General features: G+C 46.6%; 1 protein-coding gene across 1 annotated transcript in view; it reads right to left on the bottom strand.

Moving 5' to 3' along the window:
* itga5 (integrin, alpha 5 (fibronectin receptor, alpha polypeptide)) overlaps window positions 1-16,835 on the bottom strand; it is a 37,439-nt gene extending 20,604 nt beyond the window's left edge. The window contains exons 1-4 of the mRNA XM_088436547.1: window positions 16,458-16,835; window positions 5,835-5,965; window positions 1,240-1,340; window positions 309-432 (exon numbers count right to left, since the gene is read on the bottom strand). Coding sequence (XP_088292673.1) covers window positions 309-432; window positions 1,240-1,340; window positions 5,835-5,965; window positions 16,458-16,678 — 577 coding nt within the window. The 5' untranslated portion in view covers window positions 16,679-16,835. The remainder of the gene's footprint in view (window positions 1-308; window positions 433-1,239; window positions 1,341-5,834; window positions 5,966-16,457) is intronic.
* Window positions 16,836-17,587: the final 752 nt, after the last annotated feature.

The following is a 17,587-nucleotide window of genomic DNA, read 5'->3' as shown; positions in this document are numbered from 1 at the left end:
GGTTGTCCAGTTAAAACACATGCTGATGACGGTACTTTTAGAGGCATTTCTACATGCATGTCAAGTAACTTATTGCTGCCGTTATGGGGCGGCGGAAACGAGACAGGGCAGCGAGACAATGTACGTGTAGACGCAAATGCTGAAACTGATGTTGCAACAGTTAAACGATTTGAATGCCTTATATTTGGACACCGCTGAATGCGAGCTCATCTAATAGTCACCGTCGCTGTCTGACCAAATTATTTGATGTTTCAAATGCTTTCTGTGGCGAGGCGTGCGTGCCCATCCTTTGTGAAGATGCCACTCACCCGTTCGACAAGGAGCGTACTCTACAAATTTGGTGAAATTGTGAACGGAGAGGTAGCAAGTCCCGGTGGCGTCCGAGCGCGGCGTGTCCTTTTCTGTTCGCCACGAGTAAAGAGGTGCACAGGCCTGTAAGCATGTCAAAAGTGTTTTAGGTGGGACATGTTTTCTTTTCCAGTTGCTACAACAAAGAGGAAGAGTACATCTGGTGCAGGGTGAGCAGCGCAGCCCAACCCGGGTCGCGACCTTTGCTGACGAGCGCTTCAACCCCGACGTCATCGGAAGAGACGTTTCTTTGAATGGCCGCCTGACGGCGGCTGACATTCTGACTCATGCGACCCAAACAATTACAGTACATAACATGTGACGTGTTGCCGGCCGCCGTGGCTCTGTTTGTTAACGTTCAATTGATGCTTCGTGGGACCGATCCCTCTCACACGCTCTAGCGTTTTCGCGTCTTCCTTCTGCCCTCCCACCCACAGCAGCAGCCTATCAGGTTACCGTATTCCTCCGAGTATAAGTCCACCTCGCTTATAAGTCGACCCTCCCCTTTTTATACTTCAATTCGGGCGAATTTGACAAAAACACGATTATAAATCTACCCCTGACTTTAGTGGCTGCATAGATCAACGCTGTCCAGCTATAACACCATGTGTGTTGTTCAAATACCGAAATTAGGCTACTTTTAGACGCATTTCTTCCCGAAAAACATACTGTTGCGGTTATGGGGTGGCATGGCAGAAACAAAACAAGCGCGAGGCAATGTACGCGTGCTCGCGGAGGCAAATGCTGAAACTTCTGTGGCAAGGATAAAGCTATTTGGATTGCAGCAGCCTGAGGAGCCTCCCTCCCTCCCTCCCTCACGTTTCACAATTGCGTGTTGCAGCATATGGCGCGCTCATTCATGCAGCAATATTTTGACAAGGGTCAACTTACTAGAATGGTGTCACCGTGGGAACGCACGGTAGCGCCGAACCACTGGTGCGACTTGAACTCGATCTGATGCTCCGTGTTGTTGATCAAGGCCACGCGAGCCCCTACGACAGACACGCGGACTTTATTTGGCACCAGAACCACGCTAAGTCGAGTTTGACAAAAATACAAAAACTATGGAAATATGGAAGGTCAAAAGGATCGTGAAGAGGATGACAATCCTACAATGACAATCCGAAGAAGCTCTTTTGGAGCTTGACCTCGATGGCCTTTGGCCATGTTTGGCCGCCTGGCCGCTCGACCGCACCGGCAGCAAGCGAGCGAGAAATGACAGATGGTCCGCTTGAAACTTTGCAATGTCATTGGCAGGCCCGCGCCGCATCTGCGCTGCAGCCGTAAAGCACCGCAAGCAAAATCCATTAGGAAGGGAAGAAAACATGAAGAAGTGGCTCTCAAGCAGGTGATCCAGGAAGCAATCGTTCTACAAACTTTTAAAGATATTACAACCGGTGCTTGTTCTGAGGATTACGGAGCGCGTGCGGCTTTGAGCAACTCGGCGAGTTCTCTTCCATCCTCTTCAATGAAGAGAACGGTGAAGACTTGAAGACTTCGGTCCAAGGGAAATAATCACGCTCTGGAACGAAGCCCTCCTTGCAAGATGGCCATCGTTCTTTGTTTCGACACGCGTTTGCGTCAAGCTCTCTGTTTGTTTGTGCAGTATGTCCGCTTCAGCTCCATGCCCATTCCAACTAAAAGCACAACTGAGTTTCTCAAGCGGAAACGAGCGAAGCATTTGACAAAAAGCTCTTATGGAATGTTCTCTGACCTGCGATTTTGGACTTCGCATCTAACTGGTGGATGGTCCCGGATCGACAGGTGTTTACGCGTCGCCACCTGGGCTGCCACTGACCATGATTATACGCCTAACGTTCCCTCGGTTTCATCACCTTTGTGTTGCGCTCATTTCCGACCTTTAGTTCTAAAACGGCAATACTTTCCAAATCGACTGCATCAATTGCACTAACAGGACTTTGTGATTTATTTAGGTGATTGATCAGTATTTTGACACAAAATTGGCTAAAATATCGGTAATTGATTTCCAAAGTATGAAAGCAGAAGTTTAGGAATGTCTGATTTTGATTCAACACAATGCTAACTACTGCAGAAATCAGTATCTTCTAATTCCACCTCTTAATCCCAAAATGGACATCTGTGTCGAAAAGGGGTTTTGTTTTGGCCAATAACTCAAAACTAATCTCCGTGACATAAGGCCGTTTTGGTGAAAATGCGTCACATTTACTGCTGAGAGGCTGAAGTTCAGAGGATTTAAGCAACTTTCACTTTATCAATGATCGTTTATCAAATATAATAATTGATGAAGTTGATCATCAATTAGTTGTAGGTTAACTGTTGTACCTCTCGCTGTCACAAAAACAACGTTTTCATATAAACACAGTTAGTTTTTTGATATAAATTGTCAAGTCTGGTTTGATCATTTCCTTGATTGTCCAATGACTCAGTAATGTTCCTCTTATCCTAGCCACTGATAGACAACACTGACGCAGCAATTGGTTTTATTAAAACGCCAGTGGCAGAATTACAATTATTATGGTGTTCGTACATAGCAAAACATCTTGTTTTTTTTTTTCTGTAATGAAAAAAAAAAGATTTCAGAGTCCAGTTTGATCATCTTCACACAAATATAAGTTATGTGAATATCTCTGCTGTGCTATTGTACCCCCAGTCCATTTGGTGGCAGTATTGCATTTAGTAATTGATGTGTTGGCGCGAAAGAACAAGCGGGATCAAATAGATTTCTCTGAAATGAAAACTTTGTCATTTGCCTCTTCTGATAATATTTGAGTAAAGTGCTCATTACTTAGTGTCTGCGTGACCCTTGAATTTGTATGAAGGAGCAAATAAAGATATTGATATACTTGTGAGAGCTCACGGCTAATGATAAATCATCATTGAAATGGGAACGCAACGTGATTGATTTCCTACTTGGAATGGACATAATAGCCCAAGATGTAAATGCTCTTGCACGCCTAATGGATTGGAGCTCATTACTGACATTACTCATAGAAGGGACACATGAATGCATGACCATTAGCGAACACCGGGGGCTGCAGCGGGGGCGGGGGGTGCTTATGTTGGGAATTGCGGGACTGACCGTGGGCCATTTTTACAACCCTTGGCTAAATCAAACGCGGGCTAGTGTCACCGTAATGGTCAATGAAACGTTTGCATGGCTTGAGAGGACAAACGGGAGTCCGCACTAGCAGATGAAAAGAAAGATTTCAAGGGGAGATAACAGGGAACATTCGCAACATGACATGTGACCAGAGCCCTTCTAAGGAGGCTGCTTAATGCCCATGCAGACCTCTGCCGCCAGACCAACTTCTAGCCATTAGACGGCTGCGTATTCTTTGACCGTGTGTTGGCGCGTCTGTGGGATGCAAGACAAATGGGCCAATTCACTCATCACGTGGCCTGTGTTTGAGGGGGGTCGCTTCCCCCGTCCTTCATCCTTGGGCAGCTTTCTTGGTGCCCTCGCCCCCCACACCTCCTCTCCCGTCCAGAGTCAGGCTCTTATCTCACTGGGAGAGGAAGTGGATGGGAGGGGGCCACTTTGACCCAATTAGTTTGGCTAATTAAGAGGGTCGGCGGCCCGTGGGTCGGAGCTCAAACTCGCCATGCGTTTAAATACCAAGGTCCAAACACAAAATGTCAGGGCGCAGTGGCGGGGTATTTTTACATCAGGGATGGGAACGAGAATCAATACATCCATCGTAGAGTATTCCGTTGATCTGATTGCTAATCGTCTTGAAAGAGGGAAAATGGCACGCAGTACCTGACTACAACCAGAAGAGGATTTTGTCCCGACTGGTTTGTCGTCTCAAGAAGAAAAAAAAGGCCGTGTCACACGAGGAACAGAGTTTGGTCCCAGAACTCGGAGAGTGGAACAAACTCTTTTTACCCAAAAGTCCAACGTAAGCACACCGAGCATTGAAAACTAGACCTGGAAAACCGGACTCAGAAACTAGACTTGGAAAAGAGGAAGGAAGCCATGACAGCTTAAGCGCTCGTGATCGTTGACGTTCTGGCAACGCGTCGCAGAGAACCTCAAGTTCTATCTTGGATGACAGTTCAACAGTGCGATACTGTACTTGTCAATGCACTCACTAGGGGACTTTTTGCTTGGTCCCAAGGTTTTGTTAATGTTTTTTTCCCTGCCTCTGCAACTTGAGTTGACATACGAGTGTTGTGATTTTGCCTTGTCGAATAAATGATCAAACGTTTCCACAAAGCAACCACTCGTGAACTATTCATCGCTGCTTGCTGCATTGAATTAGTATTTCTAAAGAAAGAAATGATCCCATCCAATTCAAAAGCGCGCAGCTTCCAAAATGACATGATGTTTAACGGTCCTGTCGTCGTATCTTAAACGGTGACATAACGCACGCAGCGTCGATCTTCTGGATCTGGATTGTTCCGGATACTTGGATTGTTGAAACTGGCACACAAAGCGCGATCACAGCCATAGTAAAAGAACTGCAAGACGAAATGTCATGCACGCAACAGCTGCTTGGCGCAGAGTCGCGTGCAGATGTTTTGAGAATTCCTCCAGCCGAGCACAACTCAGAAGGAGCTCGGGCGCCTGTAATGAGCGCCTTCGCCCTCAAAATGCTCCCGTCGCCTTCGCCATTCGACCTTGCTATGACATCACTCACGATGGCCCGCAGCCATATGCCGTGGATGTCCGACAGACGCAGGAAAGAACGCTGCAAAAAAGTTTCCAGAGTCAATAAAGGAACATCGTTAAATGGTCTCGTGAAACCAATTGTTCGCAACATAGGAGAAAGTGGATCCCAAGCGCCGTGCTGGGACTTGAAAATAACTTCCAAAGAGGTTTCGCTGGTTTGGACTCTTCTTGTCTTCACTTTGCTGCGGGTCTTTGAGGAAAGAAAGCGGAGTCCTTTCATTAGATCACCTTATGTCGTCCCTTTAGCTCACCTGCAGCCCTTTTGTTGGTATCATGTTCACCTGTGTGGCAAACACGCCCCTGTTGATTCATTTCTTATCTTGCTAAAGCCGCCACAAACATGGCGCGAAGGAAGGAAGGAAGGAAGGAAGGACTGAAAGAAAGAGTATTCTTCAAAAGCCGTTCCTCAACAAGCAATTAGCCTTTTCCAGACATAAACAGGATGAGAACGGTTTCTTGTCCAGGAACCGACATAACCGATAGCAATCAAGCGGAGTTGGAAAAGTGACGTCCGGCCACGACCCGATGCTGAAGGAAAGACTCCGCAAGACAGTGGAGTCCAAAGAAAGGCTGCGTAGGTAAATTGTTACAAGTCAGTCCGACAAGCCAAACCTGTTTGCGGATGGTCAAGGCAGCATCCAAAATCACCAGAACTCCACTGCCCTCCCTGCAGACCATCTACCAGTTCAGAGTCACTTTCAGAAGTGGAAAATATAGGACTATCACACTCAGAAACCAAACTTCTTCTGCGGGGAGGGAGAAAAAGTTCCCTCATTTCTCAGGGGGCCAAGAGACGCAAGATACTTGGCGGGAGGGCGGTCACAATACTTACCCCGTGTGTCAAACTCAATGTTGTGACAATGGGATCGGCCCACGCTCCACGGACAGTAAGAGACGGAGCCTCCCTCCACGATGTCCATTTGATCGGTGTTGGCTTTGGGGGCGCCCACCACCACGCTGGCGCTAAACGGGACACAGAAGGCAATCAAACATTAGAACTCGATTATCACACAGCATCTCCATCATCTTGACCGAGAAAGCTCTATGCGTCATACGCATTGTTTTGTTGTTGCGTCGTTTGCAACAGAAGACAGAGACGCTCGGAGCTTGCGGATCAATAGCGAACTATGACAAAACTTATACTGTAAATTGAAGACGGGAAAAAAAAAATCCTCCGTTTTCTTTGACTAATCCAGACGGTTAAAATTTTAACCGGAGGAAAAATCCTGTTCAACATTTGGCACAATGAAAAAGCAGTCTTGTAAATATGTCTTCAAGCAGCCATCCGGCTCTCTCCTGCGTTTGCAAATAAATGGATTTCCCAATCTAGCTCATTTTCAAATCTTCTGTGTTTTAAAATGACTAATTGGATTTATTGGCCAGTCCCAGTTGGCGGTAATGGCTTTAGAGCCCACAAGAGGGATGCGGTCGCTTTTAGGGACAATACGGTTGCTGCGGTTTGTAAAATCAACTTTCTACTGCGGTCGGAATATCAAACAGCAGAGTTCCATATTTTGTAAACAAACTAGGAAGACGCATGTCATCCCTCCCTGCGGCCGCTGCGGCTCCCGACCGCGGCGCTCTCCGGCTCACGCGGGTTTATGTGAAATCCGATTCACACAAAGAATGCATTGCGCCCAGTGGGGAATCGTGGACGGAGAAAGAAAAAAAGATGGAGAGGCTAAGTGGAGTCACGCTCTCGTTTCCACAGCTGTGACGTCGGCAGCCTTGCGTGAATGAAGGGCAAAAAGATGAGCAGAGACTTTTGGAATCTAATGAGTAGCGTGCGCCGTGACGGAAAGCGGGCGGTAGACATCATCGAATGGCCTTAAGCGCAGGTCCTTAACTGCTGGCGCACATCCTATCTTTCTTGTCGATAAAGTCCGGTCGAGTTTATTTGCGTAGCCCTGAGTCGGCGCAGTCTCTGAGGGCTTCGCAGGTGAAAAAGAAATCACGCGGAACATCACCAATACACAACGGCATTCCCTGAACAAAGAGGAAGGGAGGAAAAACTCAAAAGCCCCATCTGGGGAAAAAGACAAACCTTCAGAAGGGACCGCGTGTGGGAGGATGCCGAGTGCTAAAAATAATTTGCTTTACTGTATTTTAATGTTGATTTTTCTTTGTCTTGGGAAAAAAATGGTCTGTTTAGAGTTGTTGTGTTAGTTCATTTTTTTGCTATATGAAAATGTTTGCGTATCATCAGTTTTGTTGCTTATTGCAAGTAATTTTCCAATCGATCATCACTGATGTCTGCTGTTTCTTGTGCATACAAAAGTATTTGTATCCCGTTTCTCTTAATCGAATGCATTTCACTTTCTCTTCCAAGCTCATTACTATTCCTCTTTGGTTGTATGCCATGATCTACGGGACATAAATGTAAAATAATAAACACATTTTTTTGGGCAATTACAGTAAAACTAACGGCGATAAAGAGTCACTTCCACGTCTCCGTTTTGAATTTCTTGAGTTTGCGCTACTGCGAGCTTCCGTATGGCTTGCGGGTACAGGAAGTTCCGTAGTAAGGAATTGTTCGTTGATGTAATATAGTTGGAAACAAATCATTTTTTTTGGGCGTTTCTGAATTTCCATTTGACAGAGTTCCATATGTGGGAATACTGACTGTATTAGCATGTTAAGAGAGGTAGCAAATCCCCAGTTAATTTGCTTTCCACAGCCATTGCTTGAGCTGACAAGCATGGCCGACCTTGAAGTGGTTAAAGCAGGCATGGCGGGCGCGTTCTAAGTGCAGCCTTTCCTTTCCTGCCCCCGGTCCAGGACACGCGCGCCAGCATTTTCATTTTCTGACCAAACGTAGCATCCCGAGCTTCCTCTTCGCGCAAGAGTGACCTCGTAATCTCGGCGGATCGGTCCCAATGGGAAACCTCTGCCTTTGTCATATTATTGGCTTTCAAGTCACACTTTTGAAAGAGCGGCACAAGAAAGGCCGCTGTCAAAGACGCGCAGTCCTTTTATTTATGATGACCTCAGCACCTGCGCGGTAATCTACTTCACAGGCACTTCCTGGAGGGTGACTTTCTGCTTATCCAAACTCACGCGCCAATATGCGAGCAGTCCGTATAAATTCAAATCGCACACATCTGTTCAAGGTTTGCAGGAGACGACCACTGCGGGAGACCTCCGCCAAGGCTCAAAACTCCAACGTCGGATGAGCAAGAAATTCCCAAGCAAAGATACTGTAGCTACCTCCTGCATAATCTTGCATTTGTTCATACTCATCAAAACGCCAACATTAAAAGCATCCAAATATCCATCTAGCGGGGACGAGACGAGATCTCGTACGACGATATTTTTTTCTCCCTGTATAACACAAGATCTTTTTTTTTTTTTTTTTTTGGGGGGGGGGGGGGGGGGGGGGCTGTGGGGCCACAAGTGACATGGAATACTGAAGCAGAATGTACTGCACGAATACAAAACGAAATACCAAATTTCCAAATAAACCTGACTATGTCAAACAATGTACAGCAAGGACACAAATGCCTTACGCTTTTATTTTGAAGTCCGCACCGATGGTCACAACTCTCTACTGCGCGCCTGTTTTTCACCTGCGGGATGAGCCGCGAGTTACAACACCCGAAACAGCAGAAATGAACTTAAATGCCCCTTTTGAAAAAGTCTGCACCGTATATCAAGTTAGCAAAATGGCGGCCGAGCAGCCTTCCCAAATAGGAAGTGCAGGAAAGAGCGAGCAGCTTTCATCAGCAAATCGGAAACAAAGAGGCAATTTTACACAAGGGGGCAAAGTTAGCGCGACGTGATAGTCATCTGAAAATACTTTACGGTAAATGAGGATTGAACATTTAATGACTTGTTATCTTCTGGGGATCAGTATGGCATTTGGGGTGTCCCCACCCCTTTCCTTTAATTATCTGTTGTTGTCAACAAGTAGAGCTTTGGTGCGATTAGCATTTAATGCAGCTCCGTCTGCTTTGCAAATTCCTTTTGTGCAAGCGAGGGGCGTCGTCGCAGTTCCCGAGCGAGGCAAATATGCGACGCCCGCCGGGGGGCCGACGACCTGGTCGCGATGCCCGCCCGCGGACGAGACGGGATCAGGGGTTTATCTCCGCATTGTTTCGTGGCGTTCCGTGCACGCAGAGGCAAAAAGCTGAGCCAGGGTGGGCCGCGAGAATACTCGCCGCTCTCGTAGCCGTGTGACGATTTTGCAACAGCAAATCATCGCCATCACCAAAGAGGAACAAATAGTTTCTTGTTGTCCTTGACGGACAATCGGGTCAGGAAATTTCAAGAGTTTTTAAAAAGGCTTATTTTACTGATTTCAGCAGTAAAAGTTAATATTTTGTCTATAGTTGACTTGATACGTCCCGTACTTTCAAACACTTAGCGAACTGAAAATAACGTCGCAAGTGCTCAGAGCTAAAGTAATGACCAAAAAAATGGATTTGCATGAAATATGGCTTGACAAAGTGACATAATACAGTGAGTTGATTGACAGCGATTACTCACTTCCACAATCGGCCAAAGACAAAAACAAATGTCTCCCTTCTGGTAAAGAGGAGACACGTCAAAAAGAAAGACGTCCTCCTGTGTACAATGTGGAATTAATTAGCAACTGAAACTGTATTGCCACGCCACCGTGTCATACTTTTTTTTTTTTTTTTTTTAACGTAGCCCACCCACAGACACACGCACACAGCACATGAGGAGTTGCCCATATGAAGGTGTGGTCAAATGAACTGGACCATGGCATTGTCTCACTCCACCAAAAATATGACGGTCTCCCACCCAGCAGGGATGCTGACATCATACTAAACATCCCTGGAGGAGAAAAAGAAAACACATTTGGACCAGTTGCAGTCAGTCACATGTAGTTAATTAGACTTTCTACTTCGGGGCATTCTGAGTACTGAGCCTTGTTTTTGTCTTTTATTCACGTTTCTTAATATAGAGGTCCCCGACCGCCGGTCCGTGGCCCAGTACCGCTCCGTGGATCAATCGGCACCGGGCCGCATGGACCCGAAATAACGATGTTTTGGAACTGATTCAATTCACCCTTTAACAGTTCATTCATTTGTGCTTTGTTTGGCCGCTGTGGATATTACATTTGGTAGTGAGGAGTGACGGCGCGGCTTCAGTTGAGAGCAGTCACTGCCGTCGGCGCGGGCGGTCCGTTTGACTCGTTTATCGATTGCAGTCTTTTGACATATGCGCCCAATCATTACCTTGGTGAAACACGAATGCTGCTCAACGTCGGGTAGCTATGGAAAAAAAAGAACTCGAACCGCGTCGCGAGGAAAAGGAGAAACAGCTTTGAGCGCTTTTAACATCGCACTCGCGTTCACAATTTGGAAATTCATTTTCAACGCATCAATGACTTTTTCAGTGCAACCGCATTTGAATGCACCATACGTCTCATTCAGCATCTAGCCGAGACTTGTGCCGTACCATCCGATGAGAGCTTAACTGACGAGTAGTTTCTTAGTGTCCCCAATGGGCGAATATGAGACCAATGCCTCCGGTTCTGTCATTGTCGAGGACAAACAGAAGCCATACCGTACAGAAACACGCATTCCATTCATATAAATACACACACACACACACACACACACACGTACGTTGCAGCCGACGAGAGTAGCGGCGGGTGCCGGCCGGGACGGCGTGCGCAGACTACAGACGCTCCACTGTGCTGCGCACAAACTGTCAGATTGACCTGCGACTTGCCGATAAATGACAAGCCGCAAATCTTCTTCTACAATTGACGCCAGAAACCTTTAAATCTATTGTTTTGTTGCTCTTCTGCCTACCAGGGGACTGGGAAATTTCCGCCTGATGGCTAGTAAAGAAAAAACTGCTGATACGCTGCCCTGGACTAGAAGCCGCAGGGTTCAAAGCATGAGAAACAAGTAGAGGCATACATTCTGAAAGTAATACGTAGTAGGGGAGCATTTCCGGTACATAACATGTTTACCTTAAAAAAAATATTAAAAAGTGTTCAAATCTGTTTCCTCTGGACCTTTTATTTATATTACAATGATGTGTTTCGCTGTTTGTATTTATTCCAAAGTTTCACAACACAAATATTTGAAATCGCAAATATTGATGTCAGTCAAAACATGAAGCCACGCTCACACAAGTGTGAGAAGCGTATCCATTACGCACACAAAAAAAAACCGACGGTGACCTTGCAGCGGTTGTGCATTAAACCTGGCAGCTGCTTTGTGAAAGCCAGTCACTTTGTTAATAAGCGACAAGAGGAAAAACACTGCAGCGATTTGTGAGGTTGCCGATGAATGCGTGGCAAACTGTTGCCCCTGCCCGCCCCCGCCCCTATAAAACAGCCCCCCCACCACCAAATCTTTCACAAGACCCTAAAACTCCTCCTGCGGTGCTGGTCGTTCACACCTCACCACAATGGCCACCTCAGGGGGTCCCAGTCCTCACACCTCAGCATAGAGAGCCTGTTGTCTTAAACAAAGTGGGGGCGGGGGAAGCAGCTGTTGAACCCCCCCCACACACACACCCCAAACGTCCCCAGAAATGGCAACTCGCTCATCTCTTTGTCAAATCCAGTGCTACCTCTACTTACCAACACCTCTTGTTACAAACAAATTCTGCTTACCATACGCCTCGGCGGAAAATTTGTTGTCTCGAAGTAACACAAAAAAAATTCAGGATACAAAAGGCGACATTGTTAGCATATAATATGAGACAGCAGTGCTTGCTCCAGCAACGTCGTCGTGTCACACGTTATCACAACCACAGACGAGACACAAGTAGGCGAAGTTTTGCACTGATGTTTGTGCTCTTCCATTTTCCATCTTTACTCGTTTCATTCACGCCTCCCACCAACCTTAGAACTAATAAATGTAAAATTGACTTTAGCTGCGGCTAATGTACATATTAACATAAAAACACATATGTAACATACCACTTCGTGCTGATGCATCTGATGGTCGCATTGTTAGCGCGCCGTTAGCACTTCAGCAATGACATCACACAGGAAGCACTGTGCACAACTAAACTTAAGTAAATTTACGTGCTCAAAATAATCCAAAAACAAATGTTACTGCACGTGCGGACAAGTAAACGATTCCCGTCTCACTGGAGTCAAATAAATGATGTCAAATAAAAACATACATATCAAACAATCTAAAAAAGTCTCCCTCTCGCCCTCTCTCTGCACTCATCACCAACACAGCAAACAAGTGAACTGCATTCATATTGTCAACTGCTACAATGAATAGGATTCATTTAAATGGCGTGGGAGCATCATTTTTTACATGATATGTTTGATTATTTTGCCCTAATGTAATTCTAATAAGTATTTATTACCGTTTTTGATGCATTTTTATCATTTCATCATATTCATTTAAAGGGTTTAAGAGCGTTTTCTTGGGGGCTTGGAGCAGATTTGGCGCTTTCCATGTGAAAATCGGCTCTACTGATGAAAGATTCACCCTACACAATGACTCCCGCAACAAATAAGTTCTGTAAATAGAGGTAACATCGTATAGCCAAGCTATGGCCATGCCATCTCAATGCTAAATAAAGCGCAACTCATATCGGATTCCCATCGATGATGAGCGACCCACTGAAGAGCGGAGGGGGGTGTGCTGGAGGGTGGGGGTCAGGATTAAACCTTTGGGATGAGAGGGCTCCCAAAGCAGACACGACGTCCTGGGGGCATTCCCCGACTAAAACGTGACGGCAGCCCATTAAAAGCAACACAAACATCGTTAGGCTCATTCTATGAACAGGAGCGCTTTTCCCGCTCCACGGCATACGTTAGCACACAGACGCTTTGTGCGCCAGACAAACGTAGCAGTGTGACGGCGGTCACGTCTTTCCAACGGCCATGCGGCAAAGTTTGACATTTAAGCAGATTTTCAGGACCGACCCAGGGAAGAAAAAACAGTCACGCTGAAAAGTTTCCTCCAAAAGAAGGCGGTGAAGACAAAGCCGTCATTGTGTGCGCGCGCCGATGTGTTTAGCCCAAAAATATAAGCGGGTTTCATTGGAAAACCCACCCATATAGACAAAGTCCTGAAGCGATAGCGATCACGTTCACGAGAGCGCTCACCCTTGTGGAAAAGGACAACAGTGATATTTCAGTGGGCTAAATGGACCTTGGTTTATGTCAATATTAGCTTAACTCAACCTGTCTGCAAAGGTCAATTTTGCTAAACGGGGAGCGGCTGGAACGTGTGACCTCAATGCGTCGCGGTCAGAAATCAGTGACACGTACGTGGGATTATTGACACAGTAGAAGATGATGACCTGCCGCTCTAAACACGAAAGGACCTTCAAGGAATAAATGAAAAAGGAAAATGTAAACGTGATCCGAAAACCATCAAGCATCATTCGCATCATAATGCTGACGCAGAAAATACCGAGATGTGAAACGCTGTCATCTCTTATGAATAGTCAAGTTTTTTTGTATGGCCCTGAATCAGCGCAGACTGAAAGGGCTGCACGGGTCAAAAAGAAGTCATCCACAACATCGGCAATACACAAGCGCATCCCCTCAACAAAGCTATCAGAAGGGGGAAGAAAGTCTCAGAAAGCCCATACCCCTCAGAAGGGACCGCGGTTGGGAGGAGACCCCTTCCAGGCTCAGCATATTCACTTTTCAAGAAGATGTTTTTATTTACTCAATAATTCCGTCGCTATTTCTTATACTTTCGACGGTTTGAGTTTCAATACACAATTCAGGACATTTTTAAACGATGAGGAAACACGCGATTCAAGGGTGTTTTGGACATATTCATTCTGATTCATGAGCTAAGATTCAGATTCACTGATTGCGTTTCCAGCCGCGCTCAAATCCCCATTGATTCATTCACACCCTTACTCTTCCGTAAATGTAGCTTCTCGCTTGCAGCATTGCTTTTCATATACTCCCAGACCGGTCTCTTTTTTTTTTTTCTTTTCCCCTTTTTACGGCCCTCGACCTCTGCCCCGGCGACAAGCACCATCTCAGTATGATGAACTCCCTCATCCCAAATGTGTCGCCACCGACAGTCGCGGATGTAGTGGTACTTGGCACTCCTCCCTACTTTGGCTTGAGTCCTTGTTGGCGATCCGATTTGGAGAATTGTGCTTTTTTCGGGGGTAGGCGTTTTGGCTCCCGATGCACAAAGTGAAGTTCACAAGGACGTGCTTGGATGAGTTGATGCGGAGGAAACGGGCCCGTGAAATTTGGGATGGATAAGAGCCGGGACCGGGCGCCGGCCGGCACCGTCATCAGTGACTTCCTAAACTTCCCAAAATACGTTGGGACATCTTGGAAAATGGGGTTCCCGAACTTTTTCGCGGCCAGATCTAATTTTCCGTTTGACCGCGACGGACGCATTGAAGGCCCTCTCGTCTTCCCGGACGAGCGGCAGCAGTTATAGAGGCGCTGACATTTTTGTCCCACCTTTTTATTTGATCATTTCTGTCTGATTTATTTCCGTCTGTATATTTGGGACATACGTTTTGAGAGTCAGCCTTCCCGTTTTCCAGAGAATATCCCCAGGCCTTCTTCCTCGGTGGGCCGCCCGCCAGCCTCCCCTTTTAATTTTATTACGTAAAGTCAGAGGGCATGACAAGTGCTACATCCATAAACGTATTGTCAGGCTCAAAGTGGGAGAAAGTACGCCTTTGTGTTTGCGGGCCTGGCGTCCCATTTATGGTCATGCTGGAGACCCCGACCACAACAACACACACACACACACACACACACACACACACACACACACATCTGGCAATTTGTCAAAGAAAGGCATATTTTTATTGCGAAGCCGTTCAAGTCATCCTGACGAGGAGAGACTCCTCCACACGTAACCCTCGCATGACCCCGGGATTCCAGTGACTCCCCCGTTTGCTGTATGGCTGCACAGGACGGGGCCGGGGGGCCGATTTCAAGCGGCACAGGCAGGCGTCGATACGCTCTCATGGATAACGAAGGAAGTGCGATCTTCGTATCAATATTTTTCTGTTTTTCACGTGGCCCCTTTGCAAGATGAATTAGCCGGCAACCCCGACTTTGCTTCATGACCGGACTGAAATTTCCAGGAATAATATGCTAATAAAGATGCATTTCATCCTTACTCGTCAAACTTCAGCTGGTTTTTGTTTTTTGTTTTTAAATTGCCACTGTTTAACTTGTAACTTGCCTGAGAGGTAGAAAGGTTTTATGATGGATTATTTCTATCTCCATGGCTTCCTTTGGGAAAATTCATTTCAGAAGTGCAGTAAAGAGCATTCTGGAATGAATTGTGTTTGACTTTGCTTTCTGTAGACGCCGCTTTTGGCTACGCACGCGCTTAGTGTGCACATACTTGGAGTTTCGTTCCAGTGACCATGCATAACTTGATGCTGTTACACTTTTTGATGATCCATTTGGACAGCATCGGCATCCAAAAATCGTTTTTCTTTTGTTTTCCCCACCAAAATCCACGGGAGCAGCCCTCCAGTTTTTACCGGTTTATGGTGAGCCAAACGTAGGCCAGTACCCCTCTGGAGTAAGGCTCTTTGTTTCATCTTCCCCCTCGGGCCAAGCGTCGCGCTGCATTAAAAGTTCAGTCATCAATACCATGACGTCTCCTCACCCTTAATGAGGTGAAGAGAGATGATGGGGAGGCCAGACGGAGTGCGCGCGTGTGCGCGCGTGTGCGCGCGCAGGGGGATCCGAGAGCCGTCTGAATTAAAAAGCCCTGCCGGATGACATCAGTCTATGAGGTCGTAGGGAGAGGGGAGGGACGGCAATGAGGCAACTTTTACGTCCTAAATCATCGCATCTTCCCAGGCACACCGCTTGCATTTTCAAGAGAGACTTTGTGGGTTTGTCTGGCCAACCAAGAAAGGATGAGGGAGGGGATATTGGGGCAGGGAGTCAGATTATTCCTGAGTGTAACATTTTAATAATGATGATTACAATTGCAGGATCTTAACTTCATTTAACTTTGCCGCCGGAGCAGCACACCCAAAACAGCACCGGTCAGCAAATCTGTCACCACTTTCATTCCTAATTTGTTCTTTGCAACGCCTCATAAAAAAACAAGAGACCTGAGTCTCTCTACTTCACAAAAGCTGGAAAAATTCCCACAGAGGGATCAGCTGACCTGGAGAGCATCACAACCACAACTATTGTAGAACTGAAAGTGGCGCTATGTGCGAAACAAGAGGATTCCCAGCTCAATTCAAATGAGCTTATCCAACTATTAAGAGCAAAATGCCTCGATAGATAGATAGATAGATAGATAGATAGATAGATAGATAGATAGATAGATAGATAGATAGATAGATAGATAGATAGATAGATAGATAGATAGATAGATAGATAGATAGATAGATAGATAGATAGAAAGAAAGAAAGAAAGAAAGAAAGAAAGAAAGAAAGAAAGAAAGAAAGAAAGAAAGAAAGAAAGAAAGAAAGAAAGAAAGAAAGAAAATAAACGCCGATAGTTGCAGCGTGGGATTTCTCGCAACTCACCTGGCGGAGTCAGGCAAATAAAAGTCGACGGCGTATCCAAAATAGCTGCCCTCGTCCCCGCTGTAAAGCGACGGGTTGTCCACGTCCAGGTTGAAGGCTCCGCTCGGAGGAGGCGAGGCGAGCAGGAGGAGCCCGGCGAGGAGCCCGGCGAGGCGCCGCGGCGAGCGGCTCGCGAGGGCGCCCGTCCCCGGCGTCTTGGAGCGACCTCGTCCCGTGCACATTTTGACCCAGGTCCGCTCAAGTCGCTTCCCGCGTCTCGCGCTCACTCGCAGATTCGTCAAATTCGGACTAAGAGCGGCTTCGCGGCGGAGTGAGTTTCTGAGCGGTCGTAGGATGTCAGGAGCCTCGCGCGCCTCTTGAACGCCGCTCGACGACTGACGTCCGATAATCCAAGTTTGAGCAGGGAGTTCCCACAGACGGGAACCAAAAGTTTGGAAGGGGCGGGGGAGGAGCTTGTGATTCCCTGCGAGGAGGCGAACAAAATTTCACAGAGAATCCACCCGCTAATCTTTGTTTTCCAGTGTTAAGAATGTCATTCCCTTCGCACTTTAGTGCTCGACCCATCAGGGGTTCGATCATTATCTTGCACAATACTCCGTTTGATCACTCTTTGGCACCCTACGCAACGATATAGCCACAGTTGTTCTCAAAGTGGGGTCCGCGGACCCCCGGGGGTCCGTGGCCTGACTTCAAGTGGCTTGAAATTAAAAAAAAAATACACCTTGTTTGTCAAAGTTTGTCAAATCCGAAAGTACAGTGTACAATATACAATGGCCGTTTCTGGCCCGCAGACGGGTTTAGAAGCCGTGGGAAGAATTCTTTTTAATATATGAAAATCTTGATATGTTTTATGATTAAATGTAATGTCGATGTTTGATGATTGATGCTGTACTACTTCGGACAACGTTCAAAAAGAATAATACATTTGAAGTTGTTGTTTTAAAGTTGACTTTGTTGGTCTGGCCCGCTCGGGAGCAGATTTTCCTCCACGTGGCCCGCAATCTAAAACGAGCGTATGCGACGCGTGCGGGAAAGTTGAAGTCGGTCCATATTTGTATAATGAGCTCATCTGACAGAATCGGGACCCGTGCGGTCTAATGGGGATTTGCGGAGGAGGTGGGCGTTGTTGG

Source organism: Hippichthys cyanospilos, chromosome 2, assembly GCF_059441005.1.
Source record: "Hippichthys cyanospilos isolate Australia breed blue-spotted pipefish chromosome 2, RoL_Hcya_1.0, whole genome shotgun sequence".
NCBI lineage: Eukaryota > Metazoa > Chordata > Actinopteri > Syngnathiformes > Syngnathidae > Hippichthys > Hippichthys cyanospilos.
This window is presented reverse-complemented; position numbering and strand designations above follow the sequence as displayed.